At 36.8% G+C, this 20,218-nt stretch overlaps 1 protein-coding gene across 1 annotated transcript in view; it reads left to right on the forward strand.

The window, feature by feature from the left end:
* Positions 1 to 1,977: 1,977 nt before the first annotated feature.
* The window catches only part of LOC126810038 (uncharacterized), a 28,671-nt gene continuing 10,430 nt past the window's right edge, over positions 1,978 to 20,218 (forward strand). The window contains exons 1-17 of the mRNA XM_056098661.1: positions 1,978 to 2,406; positions 2,851 to 3,020; positions 3,661 to 3,805; positions 4,027 to 4,193; positions 7,409 to 7,547; positions 7,995 to 8,164; positions 10,043 to 10,187; positions 12,488 to 12,645; positions 13,919 to 14,008; positions 14,210 to 14,478; positions 15,442 to 15,637; positions 16,404 to 16,516; positions 17,724 to 17,931; positions 19,135 to 19,284; positions 19,534 to 19,643; positions 19,767 to 19,816; positions 20,065 to 20,201. Coding sequence (XP_055954636.1) covers positions 2,297 to 2,406; positions 2,851 to 3,020; positions 3,661 to 3,805; positions 4,027 to 4,193; positions 7,409 to 7,547; positions 7,995 to 8,164; positions 10,043 to 10,187; positions 12,488 to 12,645; positions 13,919 to 14,008; positions 14,210 to 14,478; positions 15,442 to 15,637; positions 16,404 to 16,516; positions 17,724 to 17,931; positions 19,135 to 19,284; positions 19,534 to 19,643; positions 19,767 to 19,816; positions 20,065 to 20,201 — 2,527 coding nt within the window. The 5' untranslated portion in view covers positions 1,978 to 2,296. The remainder of the gene's footprint in view (positions 2,407 to 2,850; positions 3,021 to 3,660; positions 3,806 to 4,026; positions 4,194 to 7,408; positions 7,548 to 7,994; positions 8,165 to 10,042; positions 10,188 to 12,487; positions 12,646 to 13,918; positions 14,009 to 14,209; positions 14,479 to 15,441; positions 15,638 to 16,403; positions 16,517 to 17,723; positions 17,932 to 19,134; positions 19,285 to 19,533; positions 19,644 to 19,766; positions 19,817 to 20,064; positions 20,202 to 20,218) is intronic.

Genomic DNA, 20,218 nt, shown 5'->3' on the forward strand with positions numbered 1-20,218 from the left:
GCACATTCCTCTATCAAATGCCATTCAAGTGGAACTTGCACCTTCCATGTTGAATAAACCCATTTTGGGGGGTACTATGGGTGGCTCCTCCTACCACACCCACCACTGGCGCAACTTAAGAATTGGGTTTCTGGGGTCTCCTAACCCAGCCATACATCACTAGCATGCCAAACCTTCCGCACCTCCATGTTGAACAAAACCTACCTAGCTCCCGGACTAATTTTTACTTGTTGCTTATTTAATCCCAGTAGAAATTAAAACGTATTTTACTCATGTTGTAAGTATTTTCTGACCATCGGAATTCTGAAAAACCTTTCCCTAGACCCCAAAGTCCAGTAAATGCCATTTAGAGACCAAGTAAGCGCCCCCTTGAGACAAAGTCCCCTCAGGTCCAGTCCCAAAAAATTAAAAGCTCACTTACATAATCTATTATGTCATTATTCTTCAACTCCTCTGTCTTATACAATCTCATCACTATCATATTCACAGTAACAGTGAATCGCCCAGTTAGTAGCACCACCAGTGAGTGGGGCGACAGACTGTAGAATTGTTATTTCTACTCTAAAAAATCCCAAGCGAAATGGACGGACGGGGCTCAAGATTCTGACCCATTTCTTATCCTCTCGTTAAGGAGAATTTGGTCCCATTTGTCATGACATTGACTAAAATTTTTCAGGCCCAGTCCCCCAAAATTAAAAGGTCAGTTACATATCTGAAATTGTTTCGGGCCTGCGCCCCTAGATTCTATTATGACATAAATTTTTCACTCCCGTGGTCTTAGCACTATCATTTTCACGCTTATAGAGAGAGAGAGAGAAATGGGGTTTAACGTCCACTCGACACAAACTAGGTTTAATTTTTATTTCAATAATTCGCTTGCGTGTAGGGGTCTTTAGCAGTGGGGGGAAACCGGAGGACCCGGAGAAAACCCACGAGGTTGGACAGGCGACCCTACTCCTTGTCACGTACAACCGGGGATTCGAAACCACGCCAGTCCACTTAATGACAGATTTTCTGATACAGCGCGCGCACGCTAACCATTCAGCCACCCAACCTTCACGCTTATAGTGAAATGCCCAGTTCGCAGTACCACTGGTGCGTGGGTCGTGGGGCGTCAGACTGTACAAATGTTTTGACAACTCTGGAAAACAGGCGGAATTAACAGGGGCAGATTTCGAGATTCTGTCCCATTGACTCCTATTTCTGGTTCTCTTGTTTACAAGAATTTGCTCCCAGCAAATGCCAGGATATTGATTTAATTTTTCCCATGTTGCCCAGTGTTATAGCCACTGCCCCTAAGGTTCGCATAAATTTAATAACAAAATCAATAACAATCATCATATTATATGACATAAACTTTATGTCAACTTGAATAAAACGATTGGCGAACAACTATATAGGCAATACGATCTGTGTTCTACCGGGACGCCCAGTGTTATAGCCAGTATGTTGTTGACATTCATTATGGGGGTGTTTGTGGATTGCGCCCTGGATTTGGAACCGCCCCGCTCCACCCACCCCCTATTCCCAGCTTCCAGATCAGCTATCAACTCCTAGAAAACTGTCATCTGTGGTGCGTGGCCCCTGTGCATCAGTCGGTCGCATTTTCCCTTAACACCCCCTCCCCCCAACAAAATCTTTATGTAACCCCTGCATCCTATAGAATCAAACTTTTCTTATTTCAGTGTTTCAACCAATCTACTGTTCATCGTAAGAGTCCGTCAAGGCATTCACCTAACCAACACACACTGACACACCCACACACACACCATACACACACACACACACACACACGTTCCAATTTCACCATTTTATTGGTGAAATGAAAGCACCCACTAAGTTTCTCACTCAAATAGAATCGCAGTTATCGAGCCCCACTTTAGTAAATATATATATATATAATAAATATAATTATATATGATTAAATAACTCGGTGAGTAAGACGCTGGCTTGGTAACCTGGAGGTTCCGGGTTCTCTCTTGATGTTGGCCGAGAAAGCTCCTAGAGATTTTACCGTCGTAGTTGTCCCCATGTCAGCAGTACCTTGATGGACGACCTGACAGGGCAGTATCTAGTTGTTCGCATGGGACGTGCATGAAGAACGCCCTTGACAATTGAAATTCAAATAAGAATAGGCAGAGGCACCAATTTCCCTGACATGACACACTGTATGGCTTTTGCCCGTCGTCATTAGCCAGTCGGTGGAGAAAGCATTTCTAAGCTCGGGCGGTCCTTGATAACCATATTAACTTATATTTTGTCAACAGATGTTACATTGGTAGGAGGCTCCAATGCTATGGAAGGACGAGTGATGGTATGGCGCAACGGTTCATTTAAAGGAGTTTGCCGTGATGGTTTTGGACAAGAAGAAGCTCGTGTAGCGTGCCGTAATTTAGGATTTAACAAGTATGAACCCGTAATGTATTCCAATTCTGTATATCAGATAACGATAATTTTAACACGTCTTTAGTCAAATTCACCCAAATCAATTCGTTAATTATATTCTCGGCATTGATCAGGATCAATTGATTTTATGTGTTAGTATGTTATATCGGTGAAAAGTCAATAGATTAAACCAATGTGGGGCATTGATTGCGTGTTCATCAGTTGACAGTCTACTGAATCTTTCGGAACGAAACTGTAATGATATACATCGTGCCAATGTGTGTATTATCTTTCTATTTAATAGCAATGAAGATGTTAATCCTGATATAGCGACCCTGATATTAATGTTGAATTTATAATCTCTACCGTCTGTATCAACTTTCTATTTAATAGCTATGTCGGTGATCCTGATAATAATGTTGATTTGTGAATCTCTACTTTGTGTATCATCTTTCTATTTAACAGTGATGGTGGTGATCCTGATATTAATGTTGATTTTGGTAAAGGGTCAGGCCCTGCTCTGGTATCTAATTTTAATTGTAAAGGAAATGAGTCATCTTTATCCAACTGCAAACATCCAGATTTTAGAATCGGAGAATGCAGTAGTGCACCTGATGCCTCGGTCGTTTGTAAATGTAAGTCTATAGAAACAGTAACCAGTCATTCTTACAGGACATATATTAACAATATGTTTGTATATCGGTCCTTTAATTTAAACTAAAGATATTACAAGACTCGTGGTAAAGTTAGATTGATCACTACATACACATGAAGTCGATGACCTTGTTCAGAAAAAATAATTAAACGATCGAGACAATTTGTTAATAGCCCCTGCATTTTAACATACACGAAAGGGGTTTTAGTTTATAATTTTTGATATCTATGATCGTTCTTCGTCATTTAGTAACGTGGCCTATATGAAGTCCGGATTTCAATCTTAACGAATCTGTTTGGATAAGATGAAAAAACGGAGAGATCAAATAACATACATGATACATTGTACATTAATCAGTCAGTAGTTACACACCTGGGTTATGTGTAGGGTATTCCTAGTTTGTGTCGAGTTATGTATCCGTATAATAGACGATATTGACTTTCAGACTTATTTACAAAGGGAAATTATAAAGTTACCGTAGAAAAGTTTTGAAAAAAATCATGTTCAAGTAAGAATTAATATTGGAATAACCCATTTGTGTTTTCCTTAGCCCTCCGTCGATATTTTTAGTTAGATTTTGGCAATATGTTCTCTGACAGTCAGTCAACCGGTTATTTCAGTTGTTACGTTGCGACTAGTAAATGGATCAGGATCACATGAAGGAAGAGTTGAGGTGTTTGATAGAAGAGAATGGAAAACAGTTTGTGACAGATTCTGGGACGATAAAGGAGCATCTGTTGTTTGTAGACAACTAGGATATAGTGGGTAAATATACGACGCGGAATAATATATACACTTTATACAATAAAACAATCTTAATAGAGTATCTGGTGCTGTACTTGAATTAAAATATTGCCATATTTGGCTGTAATAAATGTTATTGTATTTGTGCGAATTAGTACACGAATATATAGTTATGTATTAATTCAGTGTAGTTTTGTTTGCATTGAATAGTTGAACGTATAATAATATTTTTATATTTTTAGGACAGGAGCAATAAGTAAACACAGAGCCTACTTTGGAGAGGGACGTGGGAATATAGTAGCCTGGGTATACTGTACTGGACGTGAAGAGTATTTAACTGAATGTAGATATAGTCGTTATTCTGTTGGCGGGTGTTCTCATACTGGAGACGCGTCTGTAATATGTAATGGTAAGATTATATTAAAGTATAGTTTATAATAATGATTCACATTTCGGTGATCCATATCCAAGGCATTGCTTCAATTAACTTACACGTTATGTACGAAACAGCTTCTTCTCACATTGTCTAGAACATCTAAAAATATTCTCATATAGGTAACAAACTGTAGTAATATACTGTTGTATGTAAATATAGGTAACAAACTGTAGTAGTGCACGGTTGTATGTAAATATAGGTAACAAACTAGTAGTTCAGTTGTATGTAAATATAGGTAACAAATTTTATGTATTTGCGTGCATCCGTGCACCTAAATTGCATACGTCACTCTACTCACCCAAAATCTTTAGTATAAAAAAACCTTGTCAACTTATCATGTTTGAAGAAATGGTTTTTTTTACCCTTATTCTTTTGTGAGTTTAATAAAGGGTTGGTCATTCTTGCTATAATAATTCAAAAATAGATGATGAAAAAAAGAAAATATTGAAAATTTCAGTCAAATTACTTCATTTTCAGCCAAGTTATCAGTGTTTGTAGTTATGACAAGATGTGTTCACAGTGGTAACCAGGGCACTGGTATAATCGGGACTTAGCCTCGCTTTTCCATTTTTAAATTAATTTTATAAATTGCGAAACCTTTTAATCTAGTTAATATCCCGAGTATCCGATGCCATCGAGAGTCGATTATTTTCTTGTTTTGTTAAAAAAATGTCTAATTAATAGTTTATATAACATTTCTGGGGTAAAAGGCAATAGGCAGATTTAGCTCTTGCATAATGTATGTTTAATATACGTACACCTAAATTTCTTACGTCACATAGTAGGTCTCAAAATAAGTGCTCACTGCAGTCTGTCTCAGATTAAATGAATTAATGAGGTAAACAATGCCAAAATAAAGGGAAAAATTTTGTGTGAATCCGTGCACCTAAATTGCAACGGTATAGTATAAAATAACCTAGTCAACTTGTCATGTTTGAAAAATAAAAAATGTTAGTATTAGAAATTGAGAGAGCCTGTATTATTGATTGTCATACCAATAACAATAGTCGAACAAATGGTACGAAGTTATCGGAAGCATAGTTTGTTTCAGAAATACGTAAAAAATCTTTAAATTATGAAATGTAAAGGCGATCTTTTGAACTTAAGAATTTTTTCTTGTTGCTTATTTAATCCCATTAGAAATTAAAACGTATTTTACTCATGTTGTAAGTATTTCCTAACCATCGGAATTCTGCAAAACCTTTCCCTAGACCCCAAAGTCCAGTAAATGGCATTTAGAGACCAAGTAAGCGCCCCCTTGAGACAAAGTCCCCTCAGGCCCAGTCCCAAAAAATTAAAAGTTCAGTTACATAATCTATTATGTCATTATTCTTCAACTCCTCTGTCTTATACAATCTCATCACTATCATATTCACAGTAACAGTGAATCGCCCAGTTAGTAGTACCACTAGTGAGTGGGGCGACAGACTGTAGAATTGTTATTTCTACTCTAAAAAAAACACAGGCGAAATGGACGGACGGGGCTCAAGATTCTGTTCCATAACTTATCCCCTCGTGAAGGAGAATTTGGTCCCATTTGTCATGACATTGATTAAAATTTTTCAGGCCCAGTCCCCAAAAATTAAAAGGTCAGTTACATATCTGAAATTGTTTCGGGTCTGCGCCCCTAGATTCTATTATGACATAATTTTTTCACTCCTGTGGTCTTAGCACTATCATTTTCACGCTTATAGAGAGAGAGAAATGGGGTTTAACGTCCACTCGACACAAACTAGGTCATTTCGGGACTAACATATGGTTTAATCTTATTTCAATAATTCGCTTGCGCGTAGGGGTCTTTAGCAGTGGGAGGAAACCGGAGGATCCGGCGAAAACCCACGAGGTTGGACAGGCGACCCTACTCTTGTCACGTACAACCGGGGATTCGAAACCACGCCAGTTGACTTAATGACAGATTTTCTGATACAGCGCGCGCACGCTAACCATTCAGCCACCAAACCTTCACGCTTATAGTGAAATGCCCAGTTCGCAGTACCACTGGTGCGTGGGTCGTGGGGCGTCAGACTGTACAAATGTTGTGACAACTCTTGCAAAACAGGCGGAATTGACAGGGGCAGATTTCGAGATTCTGTCCCATTGACTCCCATTTCTGGTTCTCTCGTTCACAAGAATTTGCTCCCAGCAATGACCTCAAATGCCAGATATTGGTTTAATTTTTCCCATGTTGCCCAGTGTTAGAGCCACTGCCCCTAAGGTTCACATAAATTTATTAACAAAATCAATAACAATCATCATTATTATATGACATAAACTCTATGTCAACTTGAATAAAACGATTCGCGAACAACTATATAGGCAATACGATCTGTGTTCTACCGGGAAGCCCAGTGTTATAACCAATATGTTGTTGACATTCATTGTGGGGTGTGTTTGTGGATTGCGCCCTGGATTTGGAACCACCCCGCTCCACCCACCCCCTATTCCCAGCTTTTCTATTAACTCCTAGAAAACTGTCATCTGTGGTGCTTGGTCCCTGACTGCGTCACTCGTATTAGGGACATGTGCATCAGTCTTTTCCTTAACACCCCCCTCCCCCCAACAAAATCTTTATGTAACCCCTGCATCCTATAGAATCAAACTTTTCTTATTTCAGTGTTTCAACCAATCTACTGTTCATCGTAAGAGTCCGTCAAGGCATTCACCTAATCAACACCCACTGACACACCCACACACACACCACACACACACACACACGTTCCAATTTCACCATTTTATTGGTGAAATGAAAGCACCCACTAAGTTTCTCACTCAAATAGAATCGCAGTTATCGAGCCCCACTTTAGTAAATATATATATATATAATAAATATAATTATATATGATTAAATAACTCGGTGAGTAAGACGCTGCCTTGGTAACCTGGAGGTTCCGGGTTCTCTCTTGATGTTGGCCGAGAAAGCTCCTAGAGATTTTACCGTCGTAGTTGTCCCCATGTCAGCAGTACCTTGATGGACGACCTGACAGGGCAGTATCTAGTTGTTCGCATGGGACGTGCATGAAGAACGCCCTTGACAATTGAAATTCAAATAAGAATAGGCAGAGGCACCAATTTCCCTGACATGTCACACTGTATGGCTTTTGCCCGTCGTCATTAGCCAGTCGGTGGAGAAAGCCTTTCTAAGCTCGGGCGGTCCTTGATAACCATATTAACTTATATTTTGTCAACAGATGTTACATTGATAGGAGGCTCCAATGCTATGGAAGGACGAGTGATGGTATGGCACAACGGTTCATTTAAAGGAGTTTGCCGTGATGGTTTTGGACAAGAAGAAGCTCGTGTAGCGTGCCGTAATTTAGGATTTAACAAGTATGAATCCGTAATGTATTCCAATTCTGTATAACAGATAACGATAATTTTAACACAACGTCTTTAGTCAAATTCACCCAAATCAATTCGTTAATTATATTCTCGGCATTGATCAGGATCAATTGATTTTATGTGTTGGTTTGTTATATCGGTGAAAAGTCAGTAGATTAAACCAATGTGGGGCATTGATTGCGTGTTCATCAGTTGACAGTCTACTGAATCTTTCGGAACGAAACTGTAATGATATACATCGTGCCAATGTGTGTATTATCTTTCTATTTAATAGCAATGAAGATGTTAATCCTGATATAGCGACCCTGATATTAATGTTGAATTTATAATCTCTACCGTCTGTATCAACTTTCTATTTAATAGCTATGTCGGTGATCCTGATAATAATGTTGATTTGTGAATCTCTACTTTGTGTATCATCTTTCTATTTAACAGTGATGGTGGTGATCCTGATATTAATGTTGATTTTGGTAAAGGGTCAGGCCCTGTTCTGGTATCTAATATTAATTGTAAAGGAAATGAGTTATCTCTAAGTGCTTGCAAACATCCAGCATTTAGATTCGGAGAATGCGGTTGCACACCGGACTTCTCGGTCGTATGTAAATGTAAGTCTATAACACAAATCATTGGATTACATTTAGGTTTTAAAATGTCACTAGTCATTCTCAGAGGACATCTACGCTCGTAAGTTATAAAATATTTTAACACTCTGTTTGTATATCTTTAATTTAAACTAAAGAAATTACAAAACTGTGGCAAAGTAAGATTATTTCCAAAACGGATGATATCGATGACCTTATTCTTAAGTATACGCGATCGATAAGATTTAATAATAGCCAATAATACAAACCAATCAGTCTAAATCAACACTTCATTTTGAAATACATCAAAGCGGTTTAGTTTATTATTTTTGATATTTTAGATCTGCTTTCGTCGTTTATTAACCTGGCCTTTAAAGGGGAGGACCAACGATTTTCATCAAGGTTTCCATAAATCTTAAATATGTATTTATATAGAATCCACGTGATGTTTATAATATCCTATATACAGCCCATTTGATCAGAATTTTGGCCAAAAGACGACGCATGGACAAAATACAGCCAGCAAACTTATGTCAAATCTGTATGCTTACTACAGAGACCAGTGAGCGTGTTGAACCAACTACACCACTTCCTGTTTAATAAAAATTAATTTCTCGCTTACGAAAACTTTTTTGCTGGTTTTACAGAGGGGATTAATTATCAATATATATTTAAGATTTATGGAAACCTTGTTGAAAATCCTTGGTCTTCCCCTTTAAGTAACCGCCGAGATCGTTGGGATATATACATATATTTTAACATGTCAAGAAAGTCCACAAGCTTACACGGAGAGCGGTCATTTTGTCAGACAGTGAGGGCCAGATTTTCACGAAATTCAAGCTAAACCTTCATTATGGTGCAACGGTTATATATTTTAATGGTTATTAAAATCAAATAAAAATTGTGACATCTAGAGAGTTCACAGGCTAAATAACCCTGGAAGTGGCGGTCCGTTATGCGCAACATACGTTTTAAGTTTCTTCAAAATCTGATAAAAATTGACACCTCTGATCTCGTGTGGCTAAACGCTAAAAATGTGTGGCTAAACGCTAAAAACGTGAATTTTCGAACAATCAGGGACCATAACCCATGAAATTACGGTCCGATACATCCCAATATCGAGATCTGTTGGATATAAACTTATATTCCAAGTTTCGTCAAAATCGGATTAAAATTGTGACCTGTGGAGTTCCCACAAATACAATGTGAACGGACGGGTGGGCGGACGGAGAGGGGGTGACAACATAGTTCCCAGTTTTAGAGAGATAACTGCTCAAGATATGGAGACCAGTTATTTTTTTTTATTTTAATATTTTTTTTGCTGTTTTATTAGACACATACCACTGTAAATGTTGACGTTTATGAATGATTCGACTCCCTTTTCAAACTCTTATGCCAAATTACATGAATCACTTTTTTTATGAAATTGCTTACAAGACGTAAAACTAGTTTACGGAGACGTTCTGTAAAATTTAACAGCCATTTTTGTTACTGTTATTTTACAGTAATGTTTTACAGTGCACCTGGGTAATGTGTAGGGTTGGGGCGAGTTAGATCATAAAGTCTGTAATTTAGTCAAGTGGCGTCGTTACGATTCCTAGTTTGTGACGAGTTATGTACACATATGATAAACTACATGTACACGTGTACAATGTTTGAGTCATATTTATAAATGCTAAAAGATAACGACTGCCAGACTTATTTTCAAAAGGAAATTATAATGTTATCGAGCCAATTGCTACGATGTATTAGAACAAAAACATTTTGAACTTAATCATTTTCAAGTAAGAATTAACATTTCCATATAAGTATAACTGTTGCGTTTTCTTTAGAGCTCAGTCGACATTTTGAGTTAGATTTGGGTAATATTATATCTAATGGTCAGTCTACCGGTTATTTTAGTTGTTCCGTTGAGACTAGTAAATGGATCAGGACCACATGAAGGAAGAGTTGAGGTGTTTGATAAAAGAGAATGGAAAACAGTTTGTGACGTGGGGTGGCACGATAAAGAAGAATCTGTTGTTTGTAGACAACTAGGATATAATGGGTAAATATACTACATGGAATAATATATACACTTTATACAATAAAACAATCTTAATACAGTAATTGATGAAGTGCTTGAATTCAAATATTGTCATATTTGGCTGTAATAAATGTTATTATTTTTGTGAATTAGTAGAGGAATATATAGTTAACTATAGAATAGTAATTCAACGTATATTGTTATTTTGTAACTATATAATATTATTTAGTTTAGGTTTGTCTACATTGAATAGATGGGTAATAAAAGATCATATATATATATATTTGCTTCACTATTGAAAAGAGAAAAAATCTATAAACTTTTTAGATGTAACAGTTAGAGTGCCAAATAATGGCGAATTAAAAACTGACCTATATTACAAACCAACAGATACACACCAATACTTGACATACGATTAAAACATAGACTTAACATTAGTTTCAACATATAACCCAACTCAAGAAATAGCCAGTGATGTAATAAATAAACATACTCATTTATTAAGAAATAGTAAAAAATGTCTGAAATATGGGATACCAAAAAGATTATAAATTCTTATAAACAACCCCCAAATTTACGACGAATACTTACTTTTTCAAAATTTGGGTCTGAAGTCACAGAATCGAGTGTCACAAAGTGTGGGGACAATAGATGTAAAACTTGTGACAACATTATTGAACGGAAAACAGTAAAAATTAATGAAAATGTAAATTTTAAAGTAAATCAATCTATGACCTGTAAAAGTAAAAATATATGATATGTCCAGGTTGTAATGAAAAGTATATAGGCAAACCTGAATCACAACTCAACATAAGGATGAACCTACACAGATCCCACATTGCTAATCCCAAACACAGAATGATTCCACTAAGCGAACACTTAGATACATGTGGAAAGGGTTAATTTAGGGTTTTCCCTTATGTAAACTCAACTGGTCGGATAATAATTTGCTAGAAAATAAAGAACGGCACCCTAAATTAAATGCTGCATAATTTTATATGGTATTTGATATTCTAAAATATTTATATTTGATATTATTATTGTCATGTACATAATATTATGTATTAATAACGCCATTACGTCATGTAATTGTTTACTATCTCATTATTAAATGTCTGATCCCCGTAGTGGGTAAAAGCGCTAGCTAAGATGAAATTAGCTATTTCTTTCTAAAAACCTTATCCAAAATACTAAGATTTGAATGGAAAAATCTGTATTTAAATTACATTTACATATTTGCCAATATCTTTCTGCCGTACGGCGTCTTCAGGGCTGTATACAAAAGACAATAACGTCGCTTAGTTACATAATAGCGCGACATTAATAAGGGGGAATAACTCCAGTATGACCCAATCAAGTTTAATTTTATAATCAAAATAATGTTCATTTCAATCGCCGGTTCTGTCTAGGAGAAATAACAATATAAGTCTGATATCATCTGGATATCTGTGGTAAAGGAAAGTTCAAAGTCGCGCCAATATATAAGTTAAATTTCATAAATGAACAAATATTGGAAGTCAAAGAGAACAGACTTCTAGAGCAGGGAGGCAGAGAAATGGGGTTTAACGTCCACTCAACACAAACTGGGTCATTTCGGGACTAACATATGGTTCAATTTTATTTCAATAATTCGCTTGCGCGTAGGAGTCTTTAGCAGTGGGAGGACCCGGAGAAAACCCACGAGGTTGGACTTTAGAGTAGGCACTCAGGACACAAAGGTAGAACTGCAACAAATACATTACAGATTTATGGGAAGGGTGCGCTTACTCGTCAGCTAAACACGACTAAAGCCGAATGATCAGAGTCGGCCACACTGACCTCCTGCCTAGGTGAATTGTGAGTCAAGGCAATGTGTTGCAGAGAGAAAGGCCTCGCGAAACAAATGCTCGCTCAATGACCAGGATTCCACCGACACAGGTCGCAACGCACGTCAAACACGTTGCCCCATTACATGGATCCTTTTAGTCGCATGCCATGACACGCAGGACATACGAAGGGTGTATTCTTCTTACACCGGGGGGGGGGGGGGGGTGCGTGATAAAAGAGAATGGAAAACAGTTTGTGATTATTATTGGTACGATAATGCTACATCTGTGGTTTGCAGACAACTAGGATGTAGCGGGTAAAAATACAACGTGAAATAATATACGCTCTAGCATATGCAACAATCTTAATACAGTGCTTGAATTATATTATTGCCATTTTTTGCTGCAATAAATGTTACTGTATTTGTGCGAATTAGTACACGAATATATAGTTATATATTAATTCAGTGTAGTTTTGTTTACAATGAATAGTTGAACGTATAATAATATTTTTAGGACAGGAGCAATAAGTAAACACAGCGCCTACTTTGGAGAGGGACGTGGGAATAAAGTAACCTGGGTACGATGTAATGGACGTGAAGAGTATTTTACTGACTGTAGCTATCATATTAGCTCGTGTCCTCATACTAGAGACGTGTCTGTAATATGTAATGGTAAGATTATATTAAAAGTATTGTGGAGATATGAATATAGTTTATATTACTGTATTTACTTTATGGTCATCCATGTCCAAGACATTACTTTGTTAACTATACGTTTTGTTGGGAGCAGGAGCTTCTCACATTGTCTTGAACATCTGAAAAATCTTCTAATATAGGTAACAAACTGTAGTAGTACACTGTTGTATGTAAATATAGGTAACAAACTGTAGTAGTACACTGTTGTATGTAAATATAGGTAACAAACTGTAGTAGTAGTAGTACTGTTGTATGTAAATATAGGTAACAAACTGCAGTAGTATACTGTTGTATGTAAATATAGGTAACGTACTGTTGTATGTAAATATTTTAAAATACTTAAATTAATCTCCGTAAACTTTGGTCATAAATTGAATTGCAATGTGAATGGCTAATAAATAGTTTAATGACTATTCAGATGTACGTATTGAGGGCGGTTTGGGGGGATTAAGTGCTTACTATAATACTCCATAGGTATACTATTTGTTTCATGAGTCACATCCCCAACCACGTTGAATGCCAAACTAAGTTACAATATACATAATCTGTGGGCATTCTACGCCAAGTTTGAACATTGTACCTCAATTAGAGACAGAAGTTACTACTTAGTCTAGTTAGTCAAACCATTCATACCCCCGCAACAACTACCGCATGAACAACCACTACTCCTTCCAAACAAACAACAAGCAGTGCTACTTAAAAACAAGTACCTATACGTTTTCAACTATACGTTCCCAAAGCCTGTAAAATATACTTACACTTTTAGGTTCTTTGAGTCGGTTCATGATGACAACACTGGTTTAATTTCAAACGTTACTTTTATTATTCTTCACACATATCAAGTACAAAACGTCTTATAGTTAAAGACTCCAGAATTAGCTTGTGTTGAGGGAGCCATGATCCTAGCTTGGCTTGACACTCTTGGTCCCCAACTAACTTACATGGCCCCTGTCCGGTCTTAACTCAGACGCTCTCGCCTTCACAGAACTATCGCCTTTTTCATTCTTGCTTATATCCCCCATCTAGACAAAGGATCTGACAAGATTGCCAGACAAAGGACTAGTGAGTGGGGATAGCCGACATAAAGATATTCTAATCAATTCTACTGTCAACTGTCAAGATGGCACGATAACTATCAATAACATCTGCCATTATGTAACACGGGTTAATGAGTTATTTCTCCAAAGGATCATATCAACTATTTATTCTTATTCCTTTAGTCACTATTACCTTTACATTTGTACTTCAGAAACTTCCAAAACTACCACTAGTCCGTTAGCAACTACCAAGACTCTAGAATCATCTGCACAATCTTCTACCATTTCCCAAGAAATACCAGGTAACGATTAACAAACTGGGATTCCATTTCAAGAACGGTAACCCGTTTTAATTTACAATACATTTTTAACAGCAATATGAATCGATTTCTATTCGCTATTTTATGTAGAAAATGGAACTTTGGATTAGTTGATTTGCAAGGATTATTTTACGTAGAAATCTGATAGGCTGACATTTGTGAACATTTGTTTTATTACTTCAGTAGGCTCTCCACCAAATTGCAAACCAGGGGTTCATGAATTTGAATTTTATATAAAAGCTGGCAACCTATCCTTGGACAATCTGTGTATGGACATTGGTTCATTTGATAGCAGTTCACTGTGTTCTGACGACGACGATGCTTTGATATTTAGCATCAATGAGGATCCATTTGGTTTCTTTAAATTGTTTAAACTCTTAAGGAATAAACAAATACTGAAGCCATGTTTGCGCCTTACAGCGCTATACCAGATACAAGAAGCCAAAGCACCGGTAAGTATTATTTACGTATGGGTGTTATATATATAGATGTTGGAGTAATCCATCCAGATATGATTTGTGATCTACTGGAAATATACGTCAGGGGCCAGGTAGAGCGGACGCAATGACACGCTCTCATTCATGGTTTGTTGATTTTGGAAATATTTACGTCTTTTCAATGTGGTTTTAAACATTATAATCATAATCATTATACCCAGTCAGTGTCAAACAAATACCTATATAAATATCCCCCCACACCCACAGTCCCCTCAGTCGGATCTGGCTCCCCTTCAAAATCCACACTAATACACACACACACAGTCATTGTTTGATCTGAGGTACCAAGCGGCTGGGGTAAATTTTAATATGTATGTATCTTGAAAGTAGCTAAATCTCTTAACTCAATACCATCCAAAGTCTTCGACATTAAAAACACGAATGTTCGGTCAGTTTAAATCAACATTGATGTTGTGATCTTACCGGGTAATGATGGGCTTCTGATATCCAATAATCAAGATAAAATAAACATTTTACCATTGGTACATGAATCGCGTACCATAATGCGTTTCAGCGCCATTTGGAACAAGGGACTCGAAGAACGAGGCTAGACATATTCCAGACGTCATGTCAAACAGTGACCCTATATTCTTTTGTAGAAAGCATGCGCAATAAATACTATCGGTGTAGACTGGAATAACCAGACGCTAGAGATTGCCATTCGATTGCGACTTCTGGCTTATTTCGGCGAACATAACTGTTTAGTAATTACAGTAAAAACAGAAACGACTGAACGTAAATCAGTTTATATACATATATATTACATTATTATATGCGTTGCGACCAATTTGTGTCAATTTCTAGGTCCCAAATATTAGTGATTTAGCTCCTTTAATTGAAGTTGTCAAGAACAACATGTCTTTTATGAACAACCTTGATAATAAACCACGATTCATATTAAAATATCTCTTTTTACAGCTTACCATAATAGCAAAGGAAGATTCTTCACAGGGTAGAACAGCAATCCTAAACATATTGATAACATTTAATCGGCCACCAACAGTTGCACATAGAATTATTAACTGGATTGTAAATATTGCTGAACTTGGCGCACTCGATGTCATAAAGCAATCACAAGCACAGGATTCTGGTAGTATAACACTCACTTCTGTTAGTAAGTAAACCTGATTTATACTCTTACAAATAAAAGTCATTTTAACAATTAATTACCCTTTCAAATATAGCAACACTATCCACGCCCCATTTGTATGTATTTCCCAGTTGTACCGATACACTGCAGAACGTACACTTTTTTTTATAACTTCTTTATTGGGTATTAGGATGGTTTCAGTTTTCCCATTTATGAATTGTTCTTAATTTTACCCGATCCTGACTTTCTTGGACTCGTGGGTTCCTGTCGTGGCTATTGACATATGTTTACTAATCTGACTTCGAAGATACTCACTGGGTCTATAAGGTTCAAATTAATTTGTTCACGTGACACTGATCATCACGAGACGGTTTGGTACCAAAACAATTGAAACTACTGATGTTTGAAGATCTAAAGACTTGAAGGCCAGGAATTGAGTGGGACAGACACAGTAGGCCCGCAAGAAGATGCAGAAAACTGGATTCAACGGTTTTTATATCTAGGGTAGTTCCCTACCAACAGTCTTCCATAATCTGATATGCAGATCTGGGCGAAAATCGATAATTAATTCAGGATAACGGATGATGATGTGAAATGCCTTACATACAATGTCAAATATCTGGGAAAGGGACAATTTAGTGATTTCTACAAGGTTCAAATTAGTTAAATAATTTGTTTACCTGATACAAATTATCAAAAGACCACTTTGGTGTACGAAAACATTGAAAATGTCGATCTTCGATGATCTACTAATAACTCTTGGTAAAATGATTTGGATAAAATGTTTCAGATTACCAAGAGAATAGTTTGGTTTCTGCAACCATCAACAAAAATAAGCTGCATCTGCACCATAGGAAAATTAGCACTAACTATGATATGCAAAGAATAAAATTGCAAGTCAAAGTAGGTTTATTATTATATCACGCTGTTTTATGTTATGTATACTGTAGGGGTGGGTGCCAAAACACAGTCTAATTCTGTTGGCGACATTCAATCTTTAGGCCTGGTTTCCACTTGTCTGACCTGATATGGAATGAGGGGCAATTGTCTAATTAGTGGCGTAATTGGAATACCGGCTCAGAAAGAGGGGCATTTAATCTCAATCTGCTTCAACAATAATAATTACCGAAGTCACTTGTGTGAGCCAATTCACGTTCAATCCATGCAGACGCTCTTCACCCGTCGTGCTTCTTAAAATGTTCTTGAACAGCTTTAACCTGCTGAATGTCCGTCAGCTTGGGTGAACCGTATCGAGATTATTTGAGGTGATAAAGGGAGTATCTCTGAGCTGGATAGGGTTGTTTTCTACCACAATTCATTATAATATTCTATGAATGATGAGTAGTTATCATATAGCAGAATCTCTGTCGGATCCCCGTTCCGTTATTATCGTCGTAATGACTTGGAATCGAACACTAGAAATTTGTTACAAGATCATGTAATTCAGCGAAAGGATCACCGAAACTATTGATTACTCTGTCCAAAACTTTGAAATAAACAATTGCATTTGAGATCATTTATTTCTAATGTTTCATCATCAGCGCCTTCATCATTGAACCACTTCTTTCTCCGTTTTATTTTAGTTTCACCTCAAACCAGGGATTTGTGCAGGAAAATGTTCGGGGTGGGGGCTGTATACTCTCTCTGTCTCTCTCTGTCTGTCTCTGTCTCTCTCTCTCTCTCTCTCTCTCTTGCACCTGCGATCATTGATTTTCAGGTAATGGGATCAGTAGTGTGAATCTGTGAAGTGTGGCCCAATATTATTTAACGTGTGTCGATGTTGCTTTAGAACAAGGGGGTCACATAGATCGACCTGTAGGTCCCATTACCTGCGCTTGACGCGTGTGCCGCCCCACATGGATCGACTAGTGACAACGGTCCCTAAGGCATACAAGTGGGATGAACTTTCTCGGCCAATGCAGGGATCGAACACTCGACCTCCAGGCAACTGAGCCCTTGTGGCCCCTATGATGTAAAGGACCGTTGACATTCTGGTATATCTCGCAGTACACTAGCAATACACACAAAAGGTGCTGTTGCGAAACTTTGTTGTCTGTGTTTGTTTATTAATGTTATTATCAAGCTGAAGTGTTGTTCTTCTATGAATTAGATGTCAGATGATGGTAAACCAAGTTTATCAACAAATGTAACAGTACAGATAGTTATAGTAAGGTTAGAATGCACTTCAACTAACAAGATGGCGGTAAATATCGGAGAACTTCAGAGTGTTAAAACTCTTCCAATTGGCCAGATTAATTGTGCAGTTTCTAGAGGATATTCAGTCCGTTATGATGTCATACACACAGCACTGCAACAAGGTAGTACTATTAAAGTGTTTAAAGGGATTTCAGATTTTTTAAAAACAGTATGACACACACACCACCGTGACGCATTATATGTGTTCAATTGTAAATGATGTACTGTTAAACATACCTTATGTCAATATGTTTCACAGAGTATTACGAAAGACTTCTAATATATCTGTAAAAGATGACTGCCTTCAACACATGACGTCATATCACGCGGCGTCAATCATTGGCTCAATGGCGCGTGCATTGTTTACATAAGACGTTACTGATTCGAGCAGAATGGCGCCTTTTACTCATTTTCATACCCATTTACACTAAAATAGGAAATAATTTTTACCTACAAATAGTTCAAACGTCTTTATTTATTTTTCTAATACATAAAAAAAATGTTTTAGAATTTAATTTGTCTTTATTCACTGCGGATCATTGTGACCTTATGCAAAAGCTAAATATGCCTATTGCAGGTCTTTCTTTAGGCGTGAAATGTTATCTAAATTAGTAATTAGACATTAATTAACTTATCCAGACCATAATCAACTCTCGATGTTATCGCTAGCCTGTAATATTTACTGGATTTGATGATTAAATCCAAAAATGGATAATCGAGACTATGTTTTATCGTACCTACTTTAGTAATGGTGATCGAGGCTAGGCCTAGAATTCAAAAAGCTAATATCTCGGTTCAGAGTTGATCAATTTGACTGAAAATTTCAGAAAATACCCTTTACATTATCTAGTTTTTAACTATTATAGTGAGAACTGCCAGATCTTTATCTAATCTTCCATAATGCCCCTTTAAGTGATCGAAATATTATGTGTATGTTTATTGTTGAATTTGTGATCTGCATAACGATTGTCAGTGGTCCAGGAAAGAGGGCCTGCAACGGACAACGTATAGTCGTTTGGATGTTACAATAAACCGAGGTCCGTGTACACATTGGCGTACACGTATCATTTGGAATTCGATATCGCCGTTGCCTAGACAGATTTGCCCCCATAGCACACTGTATGGCGGATGTCCGTCTTCATTAGCCACGTTGGAGCAGAACAGTAGGACGTTAAACCTCATTTCATCACAGATTCAGATAGAACCTCATTTCATCACAGATTCAGATAGAGCTAGAGTAATGAGCAGTCCACAAGGAATTAACATATTTTTAATAGCAATATATCTGGGATTTCCCATTTAATATTTTCTATTAAACATTTCAGGACTTGAATTGAGCTTTCATGATGGTATAGTGAGTATAATTCAAGATGGCGTCACCACGAGTGTGGCTAAAAAAGAAGTCATCGTTGTTAATGTGATAATGGTTCAGTTCCCGTCTATACATGTCAATGTTAAGTTTCAATTAGAATTTGGTAAGTTTTAAACTGACTGCATACCCAACGCCACGAGCTTCGAGTATCTGACGAATCCTTCCATTTGGTCCATGACAAGACATGATCTTTAATCTCTATTTTCTGCTAAGCACTGTTTATTTGATTGTTCAACTTTTGTTTTCCTTCGATAATTACTGCCGAAATCTTTAGCATTAATATAAATTAAGGTGACATGGGATTCCAAAGTATTTAAAAGGCACTGAATTTATATAATCACTATGATTACAGCTTTTTATGGACTAATGTGGTTCCAATCTACGTACATATCTTGGACAAGAGAACTAACAGATAATTCAACCATGGAATACAGAAACCAAGTAAAGAATGTTACAGACATGGTATGTCAGTTTTTGTTTTAAATAGCAGAGATTTGGATCAATATGTATTTATATAATGTTCTAAATCATGTCTTATATTTACCTATTTCATTTAGCTATTTCATTTTCCTCTTCTATCAACAGATAAGTAAAGTTGTAGATAAATCAGTTAGCGTGCATATAATACAGTTCAGGTTGGTTATTTATGCAAATTTATATAATATTATTTACAAGTTTATGATTGCCAGGTTGAAAGACATCATATTTTACACAGTATATAAAACTTGGTATCTGGAATCCGGTGAAAATTTTCATATGTTATCATGATAAAATCACGATTTCTCGGATATCAAAATTTACCACATCAACTGAAGACTAGGCGTTATATCACATTAAATATCTTTAACACATTTCAAATGTAGCTTTGTTCCTTTCATTTCAGGCAAGATTCTTGGGTAGATGTTCACCTCATATGTTCTAACCAAGCCGTTTGTAAAAAGACCGAATCGTTACTTCTGCACCCTGCTAGTTTTAGTGATTCTGGGATTCTCCGTGGGCGAGTCCATTTTAATAACAGAAGTAATTATAGCTGTATT

Source organism: Patella vulgata, chromosome 2 (genome assembly GCF_932274485.2).
Source record: "Patella vulgata chromosome 2, xgPatVulg1.2, whole genome shotgun sequence".
Classification (NCBI taxonomy): Eukaryota; Metazoa; Mollusca; class Gastropoda; family Patellidae; genus Patella; species Patella vulgata.